The sequence below is a fragment of the Mesoplodon bidens genome (genome assembly GCF_964165515.1).
Source record: "Mesoplodon bidens genome assembly, chromosome: 9".
NCBI classification, from domain to species: domain Eukaryota; kingdom Metazoa; phylum Chordata; class Mammalia; order Artiodactyla; family Ziphiidae; genus Mesoplodon; species Mesoplodon bidens.
In genome coordinates this window covers 61,067,057-61,084,218 of record NC_138166.1, presented here as the reverse complement: position 1 = coordinate 61,084,218, position 17,162 = coordinate 61,067,057, and the positions used below count along the sequence as shown (strand labels likewise).

At 54.4% G+C, this 17,162-nt stretch overlaps 1 protein-coding gene and 1 pseudogene across 4 annotated transcripts in view; both read right to left on the bottom strand.

Moving 5' to 3' along the window:
• Nucleotides 1-216: 216 nt before the first annotated feature.
• The window catches only part of MINDY4 (MINDY lysine 48 deubiquitinase 4), a 164,388-nt gene continuing 147,442 nt past the window's right edge, over nt 217-17,162 (bottom strand). For 2 of the 3 annotated variants that reach the window (XM_081243855.1, XM_081243857.1), the window contains 3 exons: nt 13,240-13,420; nt 12,591-12,663; nt 217-2,629 (listed from right to left, as the gene is read on the bottom strand). In XM_081243855.1, the coding sequence (XP_081099981.1) occupies nt 2,581-2,629; nt 12,591-12,663; nt 13,240-13,420 (303 nt within the window). In that variant the 3' untranslated portion in view covers nt 217-2,580. Of the gene's footprint in view, nt 2,630-5,631; nt 5,726-12,590; nt 12,664-13,239; nt 13,421-17,162 lie in introns of those variants that run through there. The other variant, XM_081243856.1, reaches the window with a different exon arrangement.
• LOC308622770 (oxysterol-binding protein-related protein 9-like) lies at nt 4,012-5,654 on the bottom strand (annotated as a pseudogene). Its single transcript has 2 exons — nt 4,559-5,654; nt 4,012-4,024 (listed from the first exon to the last, which is right to left on the bottom strand). The product of its transcript is annotated as an oxysterol-binding protein-related protein 9-like (transcript).

The following is a 17,162-nucleotide window of genomic DNA, read 5'->3' as shown; positions in this document are numbered from 1 at the left end:
TCCGAGGATGCTCAAATCCCACAGTTGGGCCCTCAGCATCCGCCGATGCAGAACCCACGGATAAGCCACCTGCAATAAGAAAGAATAAAGCTGCTTCCTGCTCACTTCCCGCTGAGGTCTGCACGTTCAATAAACCGGCTCCCCCGTGCATGAGGCGGCCAGAGAGAGAGTGCAGTCAAGCCCAGGTTCAGTCTTTGACAGGCCACTCGACCCTAGGATATGGTTCTTAACCTTCTGGGGGAAAAGACAGGGGTGTTGTTCCAAGATCAAGGCCATGAGGTGGATTATAGACTCTCTCCCCAGAAAATTACACAAATGTACATGTACACAGAGATTTTAATTTAATTTGGGGGCGGGGCGGGCTATGGGCCCTCTGAAGACTACCCTCAGTCTCCTTAGAAAACCACGCAGCCCAGAAGGGGAGCACCATGTGTGAGGAAGCAGCGCCTGCATTTCATTCTGGTAGGTTTGGCAGCGGTACCATGGGCTCATTCTGACTTGTGGACCTGGGAGAGGGCGGTGCTGGGCTTCGCTCATCTTCCTTTCCAGAAAGTCCCAGGCAAGGGACGTCATGCTGCACGTGTACCTATGTCTCGGCTTCTAGAAAAGTGCTTTTGTAATTTGTTGGAACTGGTCTTCCCAAGCAACGCTGGGAATATTTTGATTTCTCCAGCTCCGCCCATGGCACCCTGGTCAGGAGGTTAAGTGTTTTATTGAAAAGACACACTTTTCCTTCCCAGGCTGATAAACAAGGCCACTGCAGGGAAACCGACTTCCTCTACCCGGTCGCTCAGCTGGAGAGGCCTGATCCTGGCCAAGGAAAACAAACGCATAAACATTTCAGGGACATATAGGAAGCATTTCTGCTGGACGCCTGCTGTGAATGGCCACTGGAGTTTACATAGCAAACTTCACGGGGGCCGTGCACAGCCTGGACAAAGCACTCCCTGCCAGATCTTCCCTGCCGCTCCCCAAAGACCCATAGTCCGGCCACTGCTCTTCTTACCCAGCTCACGAGAGCACAAAACAGGCTCTTTAGTTGTCACCACCAAATACCAGCTTTGCCCCCTGCATGCCTGGCCCTTAAAGAGGAGGGAGTCTCCCTTTAGCCAGCACTGCCGGGGAGCACGGCCCCCGAACTGCTTGTATCCTGAGCCCAAGGGGGCACACGGAGGCTGGGGACTGGCTGCCGTCCAGTGTCTATGATTCTCCCTGTGTCAGGGCACATGGCAGAGGAGTGCGTGCCCCGGTCACCACGTGTAAACACCCACCTCTGCAGGCCCCACTCAGAGTCCCAGCCAAGCACCCAAGGGGCATAGCAGGGTGGGCCCTGGACGTGGCTCCGCCATGATGTGGCTCCTGACTCCCGCGTGGAGAGACAGGTGATAGAGGTTCCTGGAGGCCGTGCCCTACCACTGGGCGCCCTCGCTCAGTCCATCGTTGGGAGCCACTGCAGAGGGGCCCCCAGCTTCTGATTTTGACAAAACTCTCTCTCTGGTCTTTCTTCTTCACCAGCCTCCCATTGTGTTTCTATACTTGCTCATATTCCTTTTTGGAATCCATTGGATATAAATTGTTGGAACAAAGGAGGCTTTGAGTACAATTTTCCCTTCACAAGTGATTATGGAGATTTCCCTCTTCCCACCTATCTTACTCTCAGTATGGAATGCGAGGGTCTCCACAGGCTCTGCCCACTGGAGCAGTTCAGCCAGTTCTCTCTGCACACGCCCCGCTGCAGCCACACGGGGGACCACACTCAGTCCCTCTTCTCATCCTGACCTCGTTGTCCTCCCTGGCCAAGAGGTCCCTCCCTGAAAGGTTCTTTTCCCCGTATCTGCTTGGCCAGTTGTAGCCTACCCTCCAGGTCCACATGACCGTCCTCATGGGGCCTCGCAGAGATCCAGGTCGGCCCCGAGATGGGCTCTCAGGGAGCCTGAGTTTCTCCTGGTCTGCACAGCTTTTGGAGCCTGGTGCCTTAGACCTGGGGCTGATCCACAGAAGCCAGGTCAAACCAGAGGCCCCGCCAGGGACACCAGTGGGCCAGAGGGCATGGTTCGCCTGCAGAGACCCTCATTAGGTGAGGACTTAGCCCACAGGTCTCCGGGGCTCTGGGGCCCCTCCACCGATCACCATCTCCGCCCCAGCCATGAGCCGGTCAGACCTCATGCTTCCTTTGCGGCAACAGAACAAATGAGGTTCGGCCCTCAGCATGGGTTTGACTCCTGTTTTATAGAAAGCCAACCATCAGAAATAACGAGTGCCCAGGGTCCCGGGCCGACCATATCAGAGGCTTGGCAAGGGGCCGGCCCCACAGGGAGCGAGGGAGGGATGCATAGAAAAGGCAGCAGAGGCCCCACCAGCCTCCTTCCAGGCCTTGGCAGTCACCGCTCAGCTGGGAGGGGCTGCACAGCAGCACTCTGGGTCCATAGCACAGTCCTGGGCAGGCCCTTCATGGAAGAGGCAGGGAGGTTCTGGACGCTTCTGCAGCAGTGCTGGCCCAGACTTGTCCCTGAGGCCCAGGGCTCAGCCGTCACCCCCAGTGATGTGTGCTGAAGCCATGGGGCTCACCCACATGGAGGGTCACAGGATGGGGTCTGAGCCGTTCCAGTTCACTGATGCCCCCTTCCACCTAAGAGCAGAGGAACAGAGAAAGAGTTAGAGCTGCAGGGGCCCACACAGGAGCCAGCTCTTGTCCTCACTCACGGGAATTGCTCTCTCCGGGCCTTCGAGGATTTCAGGTTCCAACATGCCCACCTCACCCCTCCACACTCACAGACAAGCCTACACACCAGGCCCCTACAAAACAAACACACCTAAACCCCTCAAATGAGGTGCACGATCTACACGCATCTGAATCCAGCCACTTTCCAGGGGTGCCTGACGGTGGCACTTTAAAGGCACATGGGAAGACCTAGATATGGAGACATCCTGGAGGGTTCAAGGCACGGAAGGAGGTCCAGTTGCCAGAGCCCAGAAAGGTAGGCATAGGGCATAGGGAGCCAGCGGGAGTGGTACCACACGGGACCCGGGAGGCCTTGCAAGGATTCTGGGCTTTGCTTTAAGAACTGCTAGTGAAGGGCTGTGAGCGGTTCAGTAAAGCACTGATTTGCCTTTTTAAAAACTTACTTTATGAAGCCTTAAGAAGCACTGAGTATAATTAAACAGGAGTCCAGGCTTAGACACAATTTAATAATAGTTCAATTCCAAAATTAAAGTTATTACAGGTGAGACCAGCACTTGATTTTAATACATGGAACTAGTTTTCTAAAACAACTCAGAGGAATCATTTATAGCCGATGGAATATTTCTGAAAAATCTGTCATTAGGCGTATTATACATAGACGTACATCCTAAGATTATACAAACTAGGAAACAGCTGTTGCACGCGTCAACAGCAGTACTGGAGCACAGACTCTGAGACTGGGGTTTAGAAACGCTTCCCAGGGTGTGGGGTTTGGGGAGGGAGCAGACATTTTTAAAACCTGAAGTTTTTCTTCAGGACTGAAGTCATAATTGTAACTGCCACAGGGGAGGAAAACAGGGGATGCTTTTACTTTACTTGTACATCTGCGTTGCAAAGTCCAGTACAGGCAGACCTCATTTTATTGGGCTTCGCTTTATCGCTCTTCACAGATACTGTGTTGTTTTTTTTTTTTTTACACACTGAAGGTTTATGGCAACCCTGTGTCAAGCAAGTCTATCGGTGCCATTTTTCCAACAGCATTTGTTCTGTGTCTCTGTGTCACATCTGAGTAATTCTCGAAGCAGTTCAAACTTTTCCATTATTATTAAATTTGTTATGGTGATCAGTGATCTTTGATGTTATTATCACAGACAGATTACAACTCACTGAAGGGTCAGATGACAGCATTTTTAGCAATAAAGTATTTTCTAATTAAGATGTGTACATTGCTTTTTAGACATAATGCTATTGCATGCTTGACAGACTACAGGATAGTGTAAACATAACTCTCATATGCATTGGGAAACCAAAAATTTGTATGACTTGCTTTACTGCACTGGTCTGGAACGAACCCACAATATCTCTGAGGTCTGCCTGTATCCCTGAGATTGGACCTGCTGCAAGAAGGGAGTGAACAGGTTCTCCCAAAGTAAGGCTGTTGCATTTCCCAATCTAATGCTTAGAAGCATCACAAAGTTTCAGTAGTGGTTTGCCATAAAGCCAATGTTCTCCATCATCATGAATAACCTAGACCTCCACTGAATTTCTCTCTATTCCTTCCTCAGGCTTCTGCTCTTTGTCTTTCTTCTCGCTTGTGCCTTGCTTCAATGGCCACCTCAACGTCTCTGATTTTTAGGTCGAGAGAGACAGCCTTGCAGAGGCAGTGGGATTCATACTCTGTTTTTCCAACCTACTTTCCTCCTCATTACCAGCAACTTCTTGGTCTCTGTAAAGACTGTAAGACCCCCTGTTGAGAATTTTGCATATTTTACACCATTCCGTTTCCCTTCAAGTGAGCAAAAAGATCTGTCATTTGGAGAAGAAAAAATCTTAGTGGTAATTCTGTGCAGGAGTAGCATGGGAGACAATATTTGCATATAGCTCGTTTTGGAACAATTGATATGTGCGTTCTCTTCCTAGCTCCACCCACGGCGCTGTAAGGACAAGCCTTCCATAACCACCGGGGAATGTGAGAATGTAACAGTTGTCATAGTCTAGACACAAGGCACAGCCCTGCCCTATGTTGTGCACGCCAATCAACATCCCAAGAAATTTTCATCTGGTCCATATATGAATGCCGGATTGCATCGTCTCGTTAAAACGCTCAGCAAAAAAGGCTGAGATGGGTGGATGATGGAAAAGTTGCTCAGCCACGAATGTTATACTGTTTCAAGAAATGAGTCCCTCTAAAACTAGCTCTCTGTTCTCTTCAGTGTCATTTGGCAGTGCCTCATGAGGCTGCAAGGTCTCACCCAAAATGCAGTTGTGTGGCTTTTTGGCAACTGATCCTTTGCTTCCTGCACGAAAGTCTGAGAGCTACCATATGACCACCTGAACCATTTGGTCCCTGGGATCCTTCTGCTCACAGATACTCAGAGGCAGGTCTGGATGTGCAAAAAGTTTGCATATATTTCTGGAAGGGGCCTTCTCTCAAGAGTAATTTTTGGAAGAACTACCTTAGTAAGATCCATTCCAAGCCTAACCTGTGATAAGAAATGTGTGATAACCTCTCGTGCTCATCCATGGACCCTGCCTCTGCTTTATCATCAGTCATATCATGTGCATCGACATGCTCAGCATCACTTGTTCCACTGGATGTGGAAGAATTAAGTGATTCTTTGGAACCTGGGTGCTTTAGACTGCTTCCTGTGTGTCAGCACTGAGGCAGATCTAGAGGAATCTATTAGACGTTTTGGGGTTGAGCCACTTTGATGGAATCCATCAGCATCATAGCATTCATCACTGCTCGAAGGAGAGATACTGGGATGGTAGGTATCCGGAGACAACTTGGCAACCCCGGGAGAATTCAGGCTGCTCCTTGGTGGTGAGTGCCCACTGCCTGCACTTTTGGTGCTGGACCCTGATGATGTCTCAGGGTAGCCAATATAGGTTCAGCTGGTAGGGAAGACACATGCAGCTCTGACTTGCACAACTGAGCAGGTTCGGGAGGTAAGGCAAGCTGGGAAGGCATTGAGATAACCACAGGTTCCAAGGGAGTAGGTGGACCTACAGCATCTACTGGGTTAACAGCACTTTAGCAACCTGCAGCAACATAAGACAAAGCCTTAGTGATTCTAAGGTTTTCAGTTTTCTTGCTGTTCATCATTGTTGCAGTTTTGAAACACATCATTAAAAAGCTTTTACAGTAAGTCCCCTACATATGAACCTTCAAGTTGCGAACTTTCAAAGATGCAAACGTGCGTTCCATCCACGTCAGGCGTGAGTGTAACTGCAGCTTGCCCTCCGTCTCCTATTGCTGACGATCCTTCAGCTCTACCATCTCCCACCTCCTCTCCCTCCTCCAGTCAGTAACTCGTCTTGCCTGTTCACTCGATGCCAGCCCCGTGTGCCAGCTGTTGTACTGCACTACTGTACTTTTCAAGGTATTGTACTGTAAGCTTAAAAATGTTTTCTTTATTTTTGTATCTGTTTTTTATGTATTATTTGTATGCAAAGTATTATAAACCTATTACAGTACAATACTATATAGTCGACTGTGTTAGTTGGGCACCTAGGCTAACTTCGCTGGACTTAAAGAATGCGCTCTTGGAATGGAACTCGTTCATATGTAGGGGACTTACTGTCCTGTTAAGATTTGTAGAGGAGTATCAGCCTCTGTAAGTTTCCTATCAAAATCTTAGACACTAGGGACACATCCTGAATCCAGACATCCAGGGGTGGCAGATGGAAGGAAGAGAGGGGAGTAACATTCCCACCCACAGCCTGGCTCCAGACAGGCACCAGGGATGCAGGTTTGCAAAGGCCAAACTACTGCCCAGACCAGTTTGGATTCCTGCCTCCAGTCATGGAGAGAAGAAGGGGGAAGAGTCAGAAACAGACCAGACTTCCTGTATCCCTATAAGATCCACCCTCAGCCTGGCCCCCAAGGCCCTTCCCTTATCGCCCTCCTCTGCCCATACTGACAGGCAGACAGAAGTTCCTCCTGTGAGCTCCCAATGTGACAAAATAGGGTTTTGCCTCAGTGCAGGGGTGAGTCATATTCATCTGCTGCTAGAGCCCAGGTCACACCAACAGTCACCGAGTCCTAAGGTCAGGCTGGGAGGTTTATGCTACCTGTGAGGCTTTTCACAGAGGTAACTAACCTACCCAATCCTGGACTACAGGTGCTGAGGCAGGGAGAGTATTAGAAACACAGAAAGCAGCAGTTCACAACCACAAGAGGAAATCAAAGCAGAGACGTTTTGAAAGGGCTGCAATGCTGGGATACTGTGCTTATTTAGGGGATGAATGGTTCCCCCCGTAGGAACAGTTCTGAAAGTCTATGGATCCGTTACAAGGATGAAAAAGAACTCTGCATATGCAATTAGGGGCTGATAGAGAAAGGGGAGGGATGGAATGGACCGCTTTCTGAGTGCAGAGGTGCCGTCAAGGCTCACTCATCTATGCTGATGTAGAGGAGGCTGAGGGTGTGAGAGTTTAGAGCAGCGTTCCTCAACCTGGGCACAGCAGACATTTTGGTCTGGATAATTCTGTTGGGTGGGGGGCGGGGAGGGCTGTCTTGTGCATTGTAGGACATCTGGCACCCTCCCGCAAACGAGTGACAACCAAAAATGTCCCCAGACTTTGCCAAATATCCCCCGGGGTGCAAAACTGCCCCCAGTTGAGAACCACCAGCTTCGGGGTTGAGCTCAGTGAAGATGCCGTGGTCCCCAGAGCTGAGATCAGCTCAGCGTCATGGGCAGGCCCATCTCTTGCCCACGACTGAATCCCTTTCTTCCCCAGCAGCCATCACTGCATCAGAGCAGCAGTTACCTGACTTCACAGATTTTGAACATGATGTTTTGCTGTATCAGCAAGGAGAAGAGGGCAGGCCTGGTTTTAAAGCCACCAGAGCTGACCAGTAGAAATACACCCAAGCTCTTCTCTTACTCACTTTGGATTTCCAGACAAGTACCGTGTGCGCAAGTGTCCTGTCCTACGCGTCAGCTGCTGGCAGTCAGGGCAACTACAGAATGAGCCCCAAGGCTGTCTCTCACCTGCGAACCTGGCTGGTGCTGCGCCCTCCACCTGGAAGAACCATCCTCCCTCTCCACCCCTCCTCCTTCAGGGTCAGATCCAGGATCCCTCCCTCCGGAAGCATCCTCCCTCAGCACTGCTGTCAGGCTCTCCCCGGCCATGCTGTCATGGGGTCTCCCTCTCCTGCTAGACTGTGAGCCCCTAAAGGGCAGAGCTGGTCTCACTTGCCTCCATCCCCTCAATGACCTCTAGCTCTGTGTTGGGCTCCCAGGGATGCTGCTGAGTGAACACACCCCCTGTACACGCCCTGCCCCTCCTCAAGCCCAGGCACCAGAGGGAAAACCTGAGTCTTCATCACACTTCACTCTCCCTCCCCTTTGACCCCGGTGGTCACCGAGCCCTGTCCATCGCCCACCTCCGCTCTCTCGTCCCTTCCCCTCTGCCTCCTCCCATTCTTCCTCCTCCCCCCACTTGCCTGTGAGACCCCTGAGGTCTCCAAAGGAGAGGGAATGCTTCTACATCTCCTCTCGACCTCATAACAGCTCAGGGAAGGCATCGTTTTACCCAACCGACAGATGGGGAAACTGAGGTCCAGACAGAGCCAGCCCTTCCAGAGGTCGTGCCACGTGACGGCAGCAGAGCCACGACGCAGCTGGGGTCTCCAGACTCCTGCTGGCTGCTCCGCTCTGCATAGTGGCGTTGCATGTGCCATGAACAAGACCAGGGGTGGCTGTGCGTGTGGGCTGCAGGCACAAGAGGGGGCTGGGCAGTGGGAGCACTCAGGAGCCCTCCCTCAATGGGGGAGAGGCACTGTGAAGAGGGCATCTAAGCAAGAAGGGTGTCAGCAGAGGCGTGAAGGCTGGAGCAGACGCCTCGGGCGAGCGGGTGCACAGGTGAGGGAGGCAGGCGCTCGGCTCCAGCCCCTCAAAGGCACCGTTCCCAGCTGAAATGACATTTTCCATTTTTTGTCTGAGCCTCCAAACAGAAACATCTGTCGCCCAGGCCCAGGCCCCGGTTATGAGTTCTTTCCTCTTTTCTCTGGCCTGGTGACAACCCTTTCATTTACTCCCATTCTAGCGAGGCTGGAAGCTTGAGAGAGGTCACTGTGTGTGTCTTCTTTGGAAACGACCATAAATGAGTCTTTTTTTTTTTTTTTTCTTTGCTGAGATGGTTAGAGAACAGAGGAGGGAGGAGGCTGGGGGACAGACACAAGCGAAGGTAACAGGAGCTTCTCTGAGGTCTAGGTGTGCGTCACACCAGAGAGTGGAGACAGCACGGGGCCCGGGGATGGTTCAAGTTAGGATGCTCTTCTCCAAAGGCCAAACTGGCAGTCTGGTCTTGTGCAATGTCACCGTGGCAACAAAGCCAGGTGGCAGGAAGTCACACTGCCTGCTCAGTGACCTTCCACTGGACTGGGATAGCACCGGCCTAAGCTCCAGGCCCTGAACTGCTCGACTCGAGGTGTGGCCTGGCGTCAGACCTCCACTCCGGCGACCCCATCTGTAGAAGGAAGGGCCATATCGGGCGGTGTCCAAGGGCCTTTCTGTGGATCCCAAGCAGGTGGCCAGGTGGCCAGGGATGTGGGTGGCATGCTCCGTGTGGGTTAGCGTGAATGTCAGAGGTTCTTATGGGGCAACAGAGGTGGTTTTGAGGGCAGGTGGTGCATCTCTCCCTGGATTAGAACAGAGTTGATTCTGAACTTGACCTCTATTTGACTGTGAACTCTGAGAGCAAGAAGCGCGTCTTATCCAGCTGTTTCTTCCATGGAGTCCAGTCCAGGGGTTCCATGAGGTTGAAGTGATGAGAGGGAAACCCCGCCAGCCCGCAGGTTGGCCTACCCTGCCATGAGTGCTCGGCTGCCTTTCAGCGGGTGCTTGGACTCTGACTGGCCTTGGAAATGACCTGAGCTCGGGCCATATGCCCTTCCTGTCAAGGCAGCAGGACTTATCCCCTAAGAGGCAGGGCCCCAGCTTTAGCGGGTCTCACTGACCTTGAAGGCTACTTTCCCAAGTTTCTCCCTTTGAGCTGTTTGAGAATCTGGGATGAAAACAATACGCAAAGCCTTTGTAATCCAACCCCTCGGAACAGGATTCCAGGAGGCTGGGCCTGTTGTTTCCCATTACAGTGGAGTATGTTATCTGATGGGTACAGAGGGGGAAAAACCCTGCGTTCCCGCTATTCACTCACCCATTCAGCTTTCCGGGAATGATGCTGGGAAAAGTCTCACCGTGTTAACTGCCCAGATGGACCGAGCCAACAGACCTGATTGGGGGGGGGCGGGCAGGGGGCAGCCAGTGGAGCCAGGAAGAAAGTACCCCTGGTCTGGTATGTTACAGCAGACCAGATGCTGGAGGGTCAGCACCTCACCTGACATCTGACTCTCACAAGGCAGCCAGGGAGGGTGAGGGAGAGGTAGGCACCGCCTTCAGCAGCCACCAGAACTTCAGTTCTCACAGTGCCGTCCCAGAACAGCAGCACCAGGAGCACCGGGGAACTCTTGACAAATGCAGATTCTCAGGCCTCATCCCAGACCTACTGAGCCAGAAGCCCCAGGGGTGGGACCCAGCAATCTGTGTTTTACCACACCCTCCAGCGGGGATGCCCGCTGAACCCTGATGATCATATGCTCTAGCAAATCTTCCCAGTGGGCGGCCATAGACAAATACAGACGTGCTGGACCATTGATCCCCTCAGCCATCAGGGCACTGGGCAGAGTCTGGGTCAACCAGAGTCCCCAAGCCACTTGTCCCTAACCCTTTGTGTTGCCGCAGTACGATGATTTGCTATCTGTGACGAGGACTAGGAAGCACTGCTGGAGGAGAGGCCAAGGCTCAACCCTGCCCAAGCTCCTCCCGCGACAGTGAGCAGGGACAGACAAGGGCAGGGCAGGGACTCAGACTGGACCGCCTGCCCCAGGCCGAGGGCTCGCTTCCTGTTGTGTGCAGCCTCTGCAGATCATTTCACATGCCGTCATTTCGCTGGTGCATTTCATGGCACATGGCCCCGGGGACAGGGGTAGGTTTTGGGAGAAGGGACAGCTCACAGAAGAAGAAGAGGTGCTCCGGGCCCACGTTCACACTCAGATGTCTCTGGACTGAGCTCCCTGACAGACCAGAGCCCCAAGTCATTCTCAAGCACTTGCCAATTAGGGCTGAGCCCAATCTCCAGGCCCCTGGGAGGTGCCTGGTGAGTCGAGTCCTGCAGCAGAAGCATTCTTGGGGAAAGAGGAGTTACTCCAGACGGGGGCAGATGCAGAGGTCTGGGGCGGTGGGCCACCCCTGGGAGGGGCACAGAGACAGATGCAGGACTTCAGCGAGGGGTCCCAGGGGTCCGGAGGGGGGCTGGAGCCTGTGCCCAGGGTGCGGTCCAGAGCCCTGCTGGGCAGGTCCTCCTGCAGGAAGGATGCCCTGTGGCCTCCCACCCCGTCCTGCAGAAGGTGCCAAGGCTGGTGTCACCTCCTTCCCCCATGCAGCCCTTCTCTCATCACTCTGAATGAGTGGCCCTTTGTACATGAAAGGAAAGCGACCTGCATGTGCCTTTAATCCTCCCGATGAAAGAAACGCTGGCACGTGACCCCACAGGAATGCTCCGTCCCTGGCCCAGTGGGCGGGCAGGTGGATGGGTGAGCAGGTGGACGCGTGGGTGGGGCGGTAATGAAGATGTCACGACGTCTCCTCCACGTCCCCTCCCTGGGGACACAGTCCCTGGCGACTGTGTATGTGGAGTCCTCTTTCTCTCTTTGGCTCCATTCAAGGGCTCACTTGCCCGTGGGTGGGCAGCGGCCCTAGACTCCAGGGGAGCCCACTGGATCGCAGGCGGTCAGAGCCGCAGGGCCCCAGCCATGGCCTACATCCTCCACCCCAAACCCCACCATTTCACAAACAGGAAAACAGAGGTTCCGCCCGAGGTCACAGAGAGTCAGGAGCGGCTGAGACAACGTTAACGAGGGCGCTCTTCACAACAGCCGTGTGAGCCAGGCACGGCCACTGCCCCCATTTTACAGATGACAAAGTGAGGTATAGACAGGAGAGGTCCAATGGCTCTCAGCCAGAAAGCAGCAAGGCCAGGATTCAAACGCCAGAACGCATGCTCACCACACTGGCAAGTTCTAACGCTTCCCCACTGGAATCCAGGTCTCCTCCCTCCCCCAGGCCTGCCCCTCCCACTGCACCCTGAGGCCTCCAAGTCACCACCCAAAGACTTTATGATTCCCAACGGCTACAACCGCCAGTCCGCGGGGTGGGGGTTGGGGGGACGGTTGCTGCCCCAGCCCTGGGGCCTGGTCAGAGAACTCCTATTCACCCGCCTCCCCTGGCCTGAGCCTCAGTTTCCCTTAAAGACTGAGGGCTGGGTGAGACGAGCCAAGGACCCCCGCCGGCAACCCCACTGCCTCTGGGGCACCTCCACTCAGTGTTCAGACGGCTGCACCCGCACCCGCAGAAGGACGGGGGCTGTTCCTCCCGCGTGAGGGTCGCTGCTCCAGGAAGCCACCTCCGAGCACACCCTGGCCGCGCTTCCGATCCTGCCCGAGCTCCACCGCCACCACCAGGTAACCTCACTCGCTCTTCCTCCTGCGGGCCTAACAGCACTCAGCACACCTGGCAGCTGCTGCCTGGAATGAGGGGAGCTCTCAGGAGGCACCAGCTCACCTCCACCCCCTGCCACAGGGCATCTTGGGGAGCTATCTGAAGACACGGCATCTCACCAGTCGCACACGTCTCCCTGGGCCATGGTGACCACAAAATGCCACATACAGACAAACCCAAGCACTGTGTCTTTGCAGTCTGCAGGGGTCCTACCGGCCCCTCACCACACCCCTCCTAGTTGGGACAATCCAGGAACCCACCCCCCTTCCTGCAGGCCACTCCCAACCACTGCTCCTCCCAGCCACTCAGGCAAGGCCCCAAAGCCACAGATGGGCCTGACTCACTTGGTTCTGATGCACAGCTCCAGGGGAGGAACGAGGTCGTTGTCTCTGTCCTCAGGGACGGTCTGGGTGGTGTCTGGGGAGCGGCGGGGAGAGAGGCACACGCTCATCAGCCCGGAGCCCACGTTCACCCCGAGGTCAGCACCAGCAACCCTACTCCTGGGACCTGACTCTTCCGGTACCTGACCCTCTTCTCTTCTTATTTGGACCCTCCCTGGTTCCTGCCCATCAGTTCTGACCTGGACACCACAGGTGTCCCTGCTCACTGGCCTCCCACCTCCAGTCTCCACCCCACCCTCCTGCCCCCTTTCAGCTACCAGAATAATTCTTTCTAAAAACATGTCTTAGCCCACCACTCCCCTGCTCCAAAACCTTCCGTGGCTCCCCACTGCCTGGAGAATAAAACCCAAACTTGTTGCCGTGATACTGTCTGCTATGTAGTCTCAACCTCACCTTGTACCCTTAAGGCCATCAGTACCCTTAAGGCCCAGCTCCGGCCCCCTCCTGCAGGAGGACCTGTGCACACTCGCCCTCTGACCCCCCCAGTCTGCGTTGTTCTCTGACTGCCCTGACTGGGTGTGCTAAGGCCGGCGTCCCCGACCGGTCTGGAGGCTCCCCGGGGACGGACAGGGCAGGCGGGGAGGCGGCGTACCGATGGTCAGCCGGATCTGCTCCTGCTGGCTGGCCAGGCCGTCATAGTAGTACAGGTCAAAGAGCCTCTCGGTCCTCCAATCTTGCAGCAGCTCCAGCTGCAGGCTGAAGAGGACGCTGAAGTGGCTCTCACTGCACACCACCCAGATGGGGAACCTCGGGGTCTTCAGGAAACAGCCGACCTGGACGAGGGAGAGGGAGCAGACAGAGGTACCTAATACCATGCGCCATCCCAGGGAAGCGGGCCAGAGCATCTTCTGTCCAGCCCCAGGCCCGGGCTGACCTCAGCGAGGCCCCGTTGGGGATCCCAGACCCTGTGTGAGGCTGGGGCCCCGTCTGCGGCTCACTGACACAGAGCTGTCCCTGCCCGCTCAGCCCGCTGCTCGCAGGGCCTTTGCCCCACAGGCAGTCACATGGAGATACCCTGGCCTGAAAGCCGGGCGTCGCCCCCCCCTTCATCTCCCACATCCAGCTGGTATGCGGTGCTTGCCCACCCTGCCTCCGACAGCTCTCCAGGCCCAGCCTCTCCTCCCCAAGCAATGACCTCCTAGCCGGCTCTTCCGTACCCTCCCCTCCCCAGCCACAGCCACACAGAACCTCTCACCGGTCCTCAAACTAATCCAGCACGGCAAGCCTCATGCCTGTGCGTTCACTGTTCACCCGTACACCTCCCCTCCCCTAGGGGTTCTGCATCGCCCAATCAGAGAGCATGCATCATGTCCCGCTTCTAGTCCTAGGCACTAGGTGCTAGGTACCCACCCTCCTCTGCTGCAGTGCATCACTCTGCCTCACGATAAGCATGTATGCCTGCCTCTGGCACGGACTACACCCTTGGACCAGAGCAGGGGGTATAAGTCAACATAAGCAAATGTTTGACGACTGAAGGTCCTCGCGAATGAAGCGGAACTGGAGCTAGGACTTTAGCTTGAAGACAGGTGGGGCTGGAGCCACAGGTGGAAGGGAGGGAGGGCCTCTGGGTGAGCAGTCTGTGGGTGATACCAGAACAAATGTCCAGAGACATTCAGGAGAAAATCAGGGCATCAGGAAAGAGCAGGGGAAGGGGAGGATAAAGAGCTGGAACTTCCTTCTGAGGACGGAGTCCTTTGGAAAGTTCCCAGCAGAGGACTTTCATGGTAGAGGGGTGTTGGGAGAAGGCAGATGCACGGAATCAGCATCAGGGCCTTCCTGTGGTTCCGCCTGCAGAAGAGAGAGGCGTGGCGGGGCCCTCCGAAGGCCTGCTCAGATGCCTGGCTGGTCTGCCCCTCGGTGGCCAGACCTCGACGCACTCTCTCGCTGTCACCTGTGACTCTCCACCCCGGGCCCTAGTTTATTCATTTCTGTACGTGCAGTGGGCCAGCTGATTCGGCCTAATCCCCACCAGCCCCAAGGAGATGTTTGCATGCTCAGGTATTTACAGCCACAGCCTGTGGATTAAGGAAAGAATGGGAATTATTTTTCCAGTGGGGAGATGGGCATACTTTCTCCGGGGCCCGTCACAGACGACTGCCCGGCCAGTCTTCCTCGGGCCTCTCAGAGCCCACCTGGAGCTGGGGTGTCCCGGACAAAGGGGCTGTGCTCCGGGGAAATGCTTGCTCGTGAACCTCCTACAGAGGGTAGCAGGGTGAACTTCACGAAGTGTTCAGTCTCATTGCCCAAGCCCCCCACCCGCCCCCTCCACCTGGCCCCTTGGGCCCTCACCCCAGCCCCCTGTGAACATTAAAGTGTGACTCGCTCCTTGGTGGAAACGGTGTGGCGGGGGAGGTGGAATTAGTTGTCTTAAACGATGTGGCTGGACGTGCCTAAACCCCACTGCAAACTTGGCCTCCATTCCAGGTTAAAATTCCAGGCTTTTCTGGTGAGGGCATCACCTCGAACAGGGAGCCTTAAAGACTGGGAAGCCAGCGCTCATTCACTGCAGGAAAAAAGAGCCATGCAGCCCACCAGGAATAGGCGTCTGCAGAAACAGCCACCCTGAATTTTCCAGCAGAGGGACAAAAGGGCAGCTTGCCATTTAAGCAACAGTCAAAAGATTAAGGGCAAAAAAAGCTGCCCGGGGAGTTTATAAATGAGTGTTCTCATTCAGGAGCCCCTCCCAATTGGGTGACATTTTCCAAAGATGAAATTCACTTCCTTTGGATTCTGGGGTAGCTGACCAAAAGCCTAGGGCGAGGAAGGAGGGTGGGTGGGCACATTTCCTCCAGCACAGCCTCTCCTGGTGGGTGAACGTGCAGCACAATCAGGGATTAAGGTGACCCTTGAACAACGTGGGTTTGAACCGTGTGGGTTCACTTATACATGGATATTTTTCAACAGTAACTACTACAGCACTACGCGGTCTGTGGTTGGTTGAATCATTGGATGCAGAAGAACGGCGGATACGAAGGATTGACTATGAATTATACACAGATTAACGCCCGTGCTGCTCAAGGGTCAACTTGTACTTTTACCTGGATTCTTAACATCTTTTGCAGTAGTGAGGTGTGTGAATGCCCCCAACCCAACCATGGACTGCCAGCTTCGAAACCCTAATTTAAAAGGATCAACATTTGATTGCTGGCAGAGTGACAGTCTGTCATCGCCAAGGATGACATCCATTCAACATGAGTTATACTTTGGTCCCAGGGACCGTGTGAGACAATGGGTCAGTGGTGAAGTACCCTGGAACAGCCTGTCCTTATGGGGTTAGCTGCCGAATGAGGAGGAGATAGTAAACAAAGAATCACACAGACACATTTGCACCACATTTCACTGAATCTAAGATGCCATCAGAGTCACCATTATTATTATTATTATTTTTATTTATTTTTTTTTTTTGCGGTACGCGGGCCTCTCACTGCAGTGGCCTCTCCCGTTGCGGAGCACAGGCTCCAGACGCGCAGGCTCAGCGGCCATGGCTCACGGGCCCAGCCGCTCCGCGGCATGTGGGATCCTCCTGGACCGGGGCACGAACCCGCGTCCCCCGCATCGGCAGGCGGACTCTCAACCACTGTGCCACCAGGGAAGTCCCTAACCTCTTCTTATAAGGATACCAGTCCGCTGGATTTGGGCCCAACCATACGACCTTCTTTTTACCTTAATTACCTCTTTAATGGCCTTATCTCCAAACACAGTCACACTCCAAGGTACTGGGGGCTAGGACTTCAGTAAATGAATGTAGGGTCGGGGGAGTGGGGGGAACGGCACAATTCAGCCCATAACAATCTCAGAGGACTGGGAATGCACAGAAGGTTGTTAAGCAAAGGAATGATGTGACTGATCTACTCTTTTAAAGATCACACTGGCTTCAGTGAAGAAACAGGATTGGAAGGAGGTGGGGACAGGAGCCAGTGGCCAGCTGGGCCACCACAAGTGTCCAGAACAGCGATGCTGGTGGCTCGGATAAGGGTGAAAGTGGACAGACTTGAGAAACAACTTCGGGAAGGAGCCCCACGACCTCTTGATGGATTAAATGCGCTCCTGGTTTGAGTAACTGGGTAGATGGTGCTGTTTGCAGAGCTGGACAAATGGGAGGAGGAGGATGGTGCTTATAGAGCTCTCCCTGCCAAGCTCAGCCTTTGCCCAGGTCCCTTCCTGAAGGCAGCAATGAACGTGACCTACAGGTCATGGGGAAGCCCTGAAGTTAAACTCCCTGTGCCTTGCTGTCCTTCCCTGGCCTCTCAGTCCCCCATCACCACTGCCACCACAAGCCGGGAGGGGCTGGTCTTCCCAGTGCAGCCTGCAGCGCAGCCCATCCTCACTTTGCGCTCTGGGATGGAGGGAGTGAGGGGGAAGTCAGATGGGCAAGGCAAGGCCAGCCCAGTGGGTCAGCGATGGCAGATTGGGTCCTGTAGGACACAGCCATGCTGGGGCGGGGGGCTGGTTACTTACAGCAGGGGTGCATTTCTTGGCCCAGAGTTGCCTCTGCTTCCCCCGGGCACAGCCGGA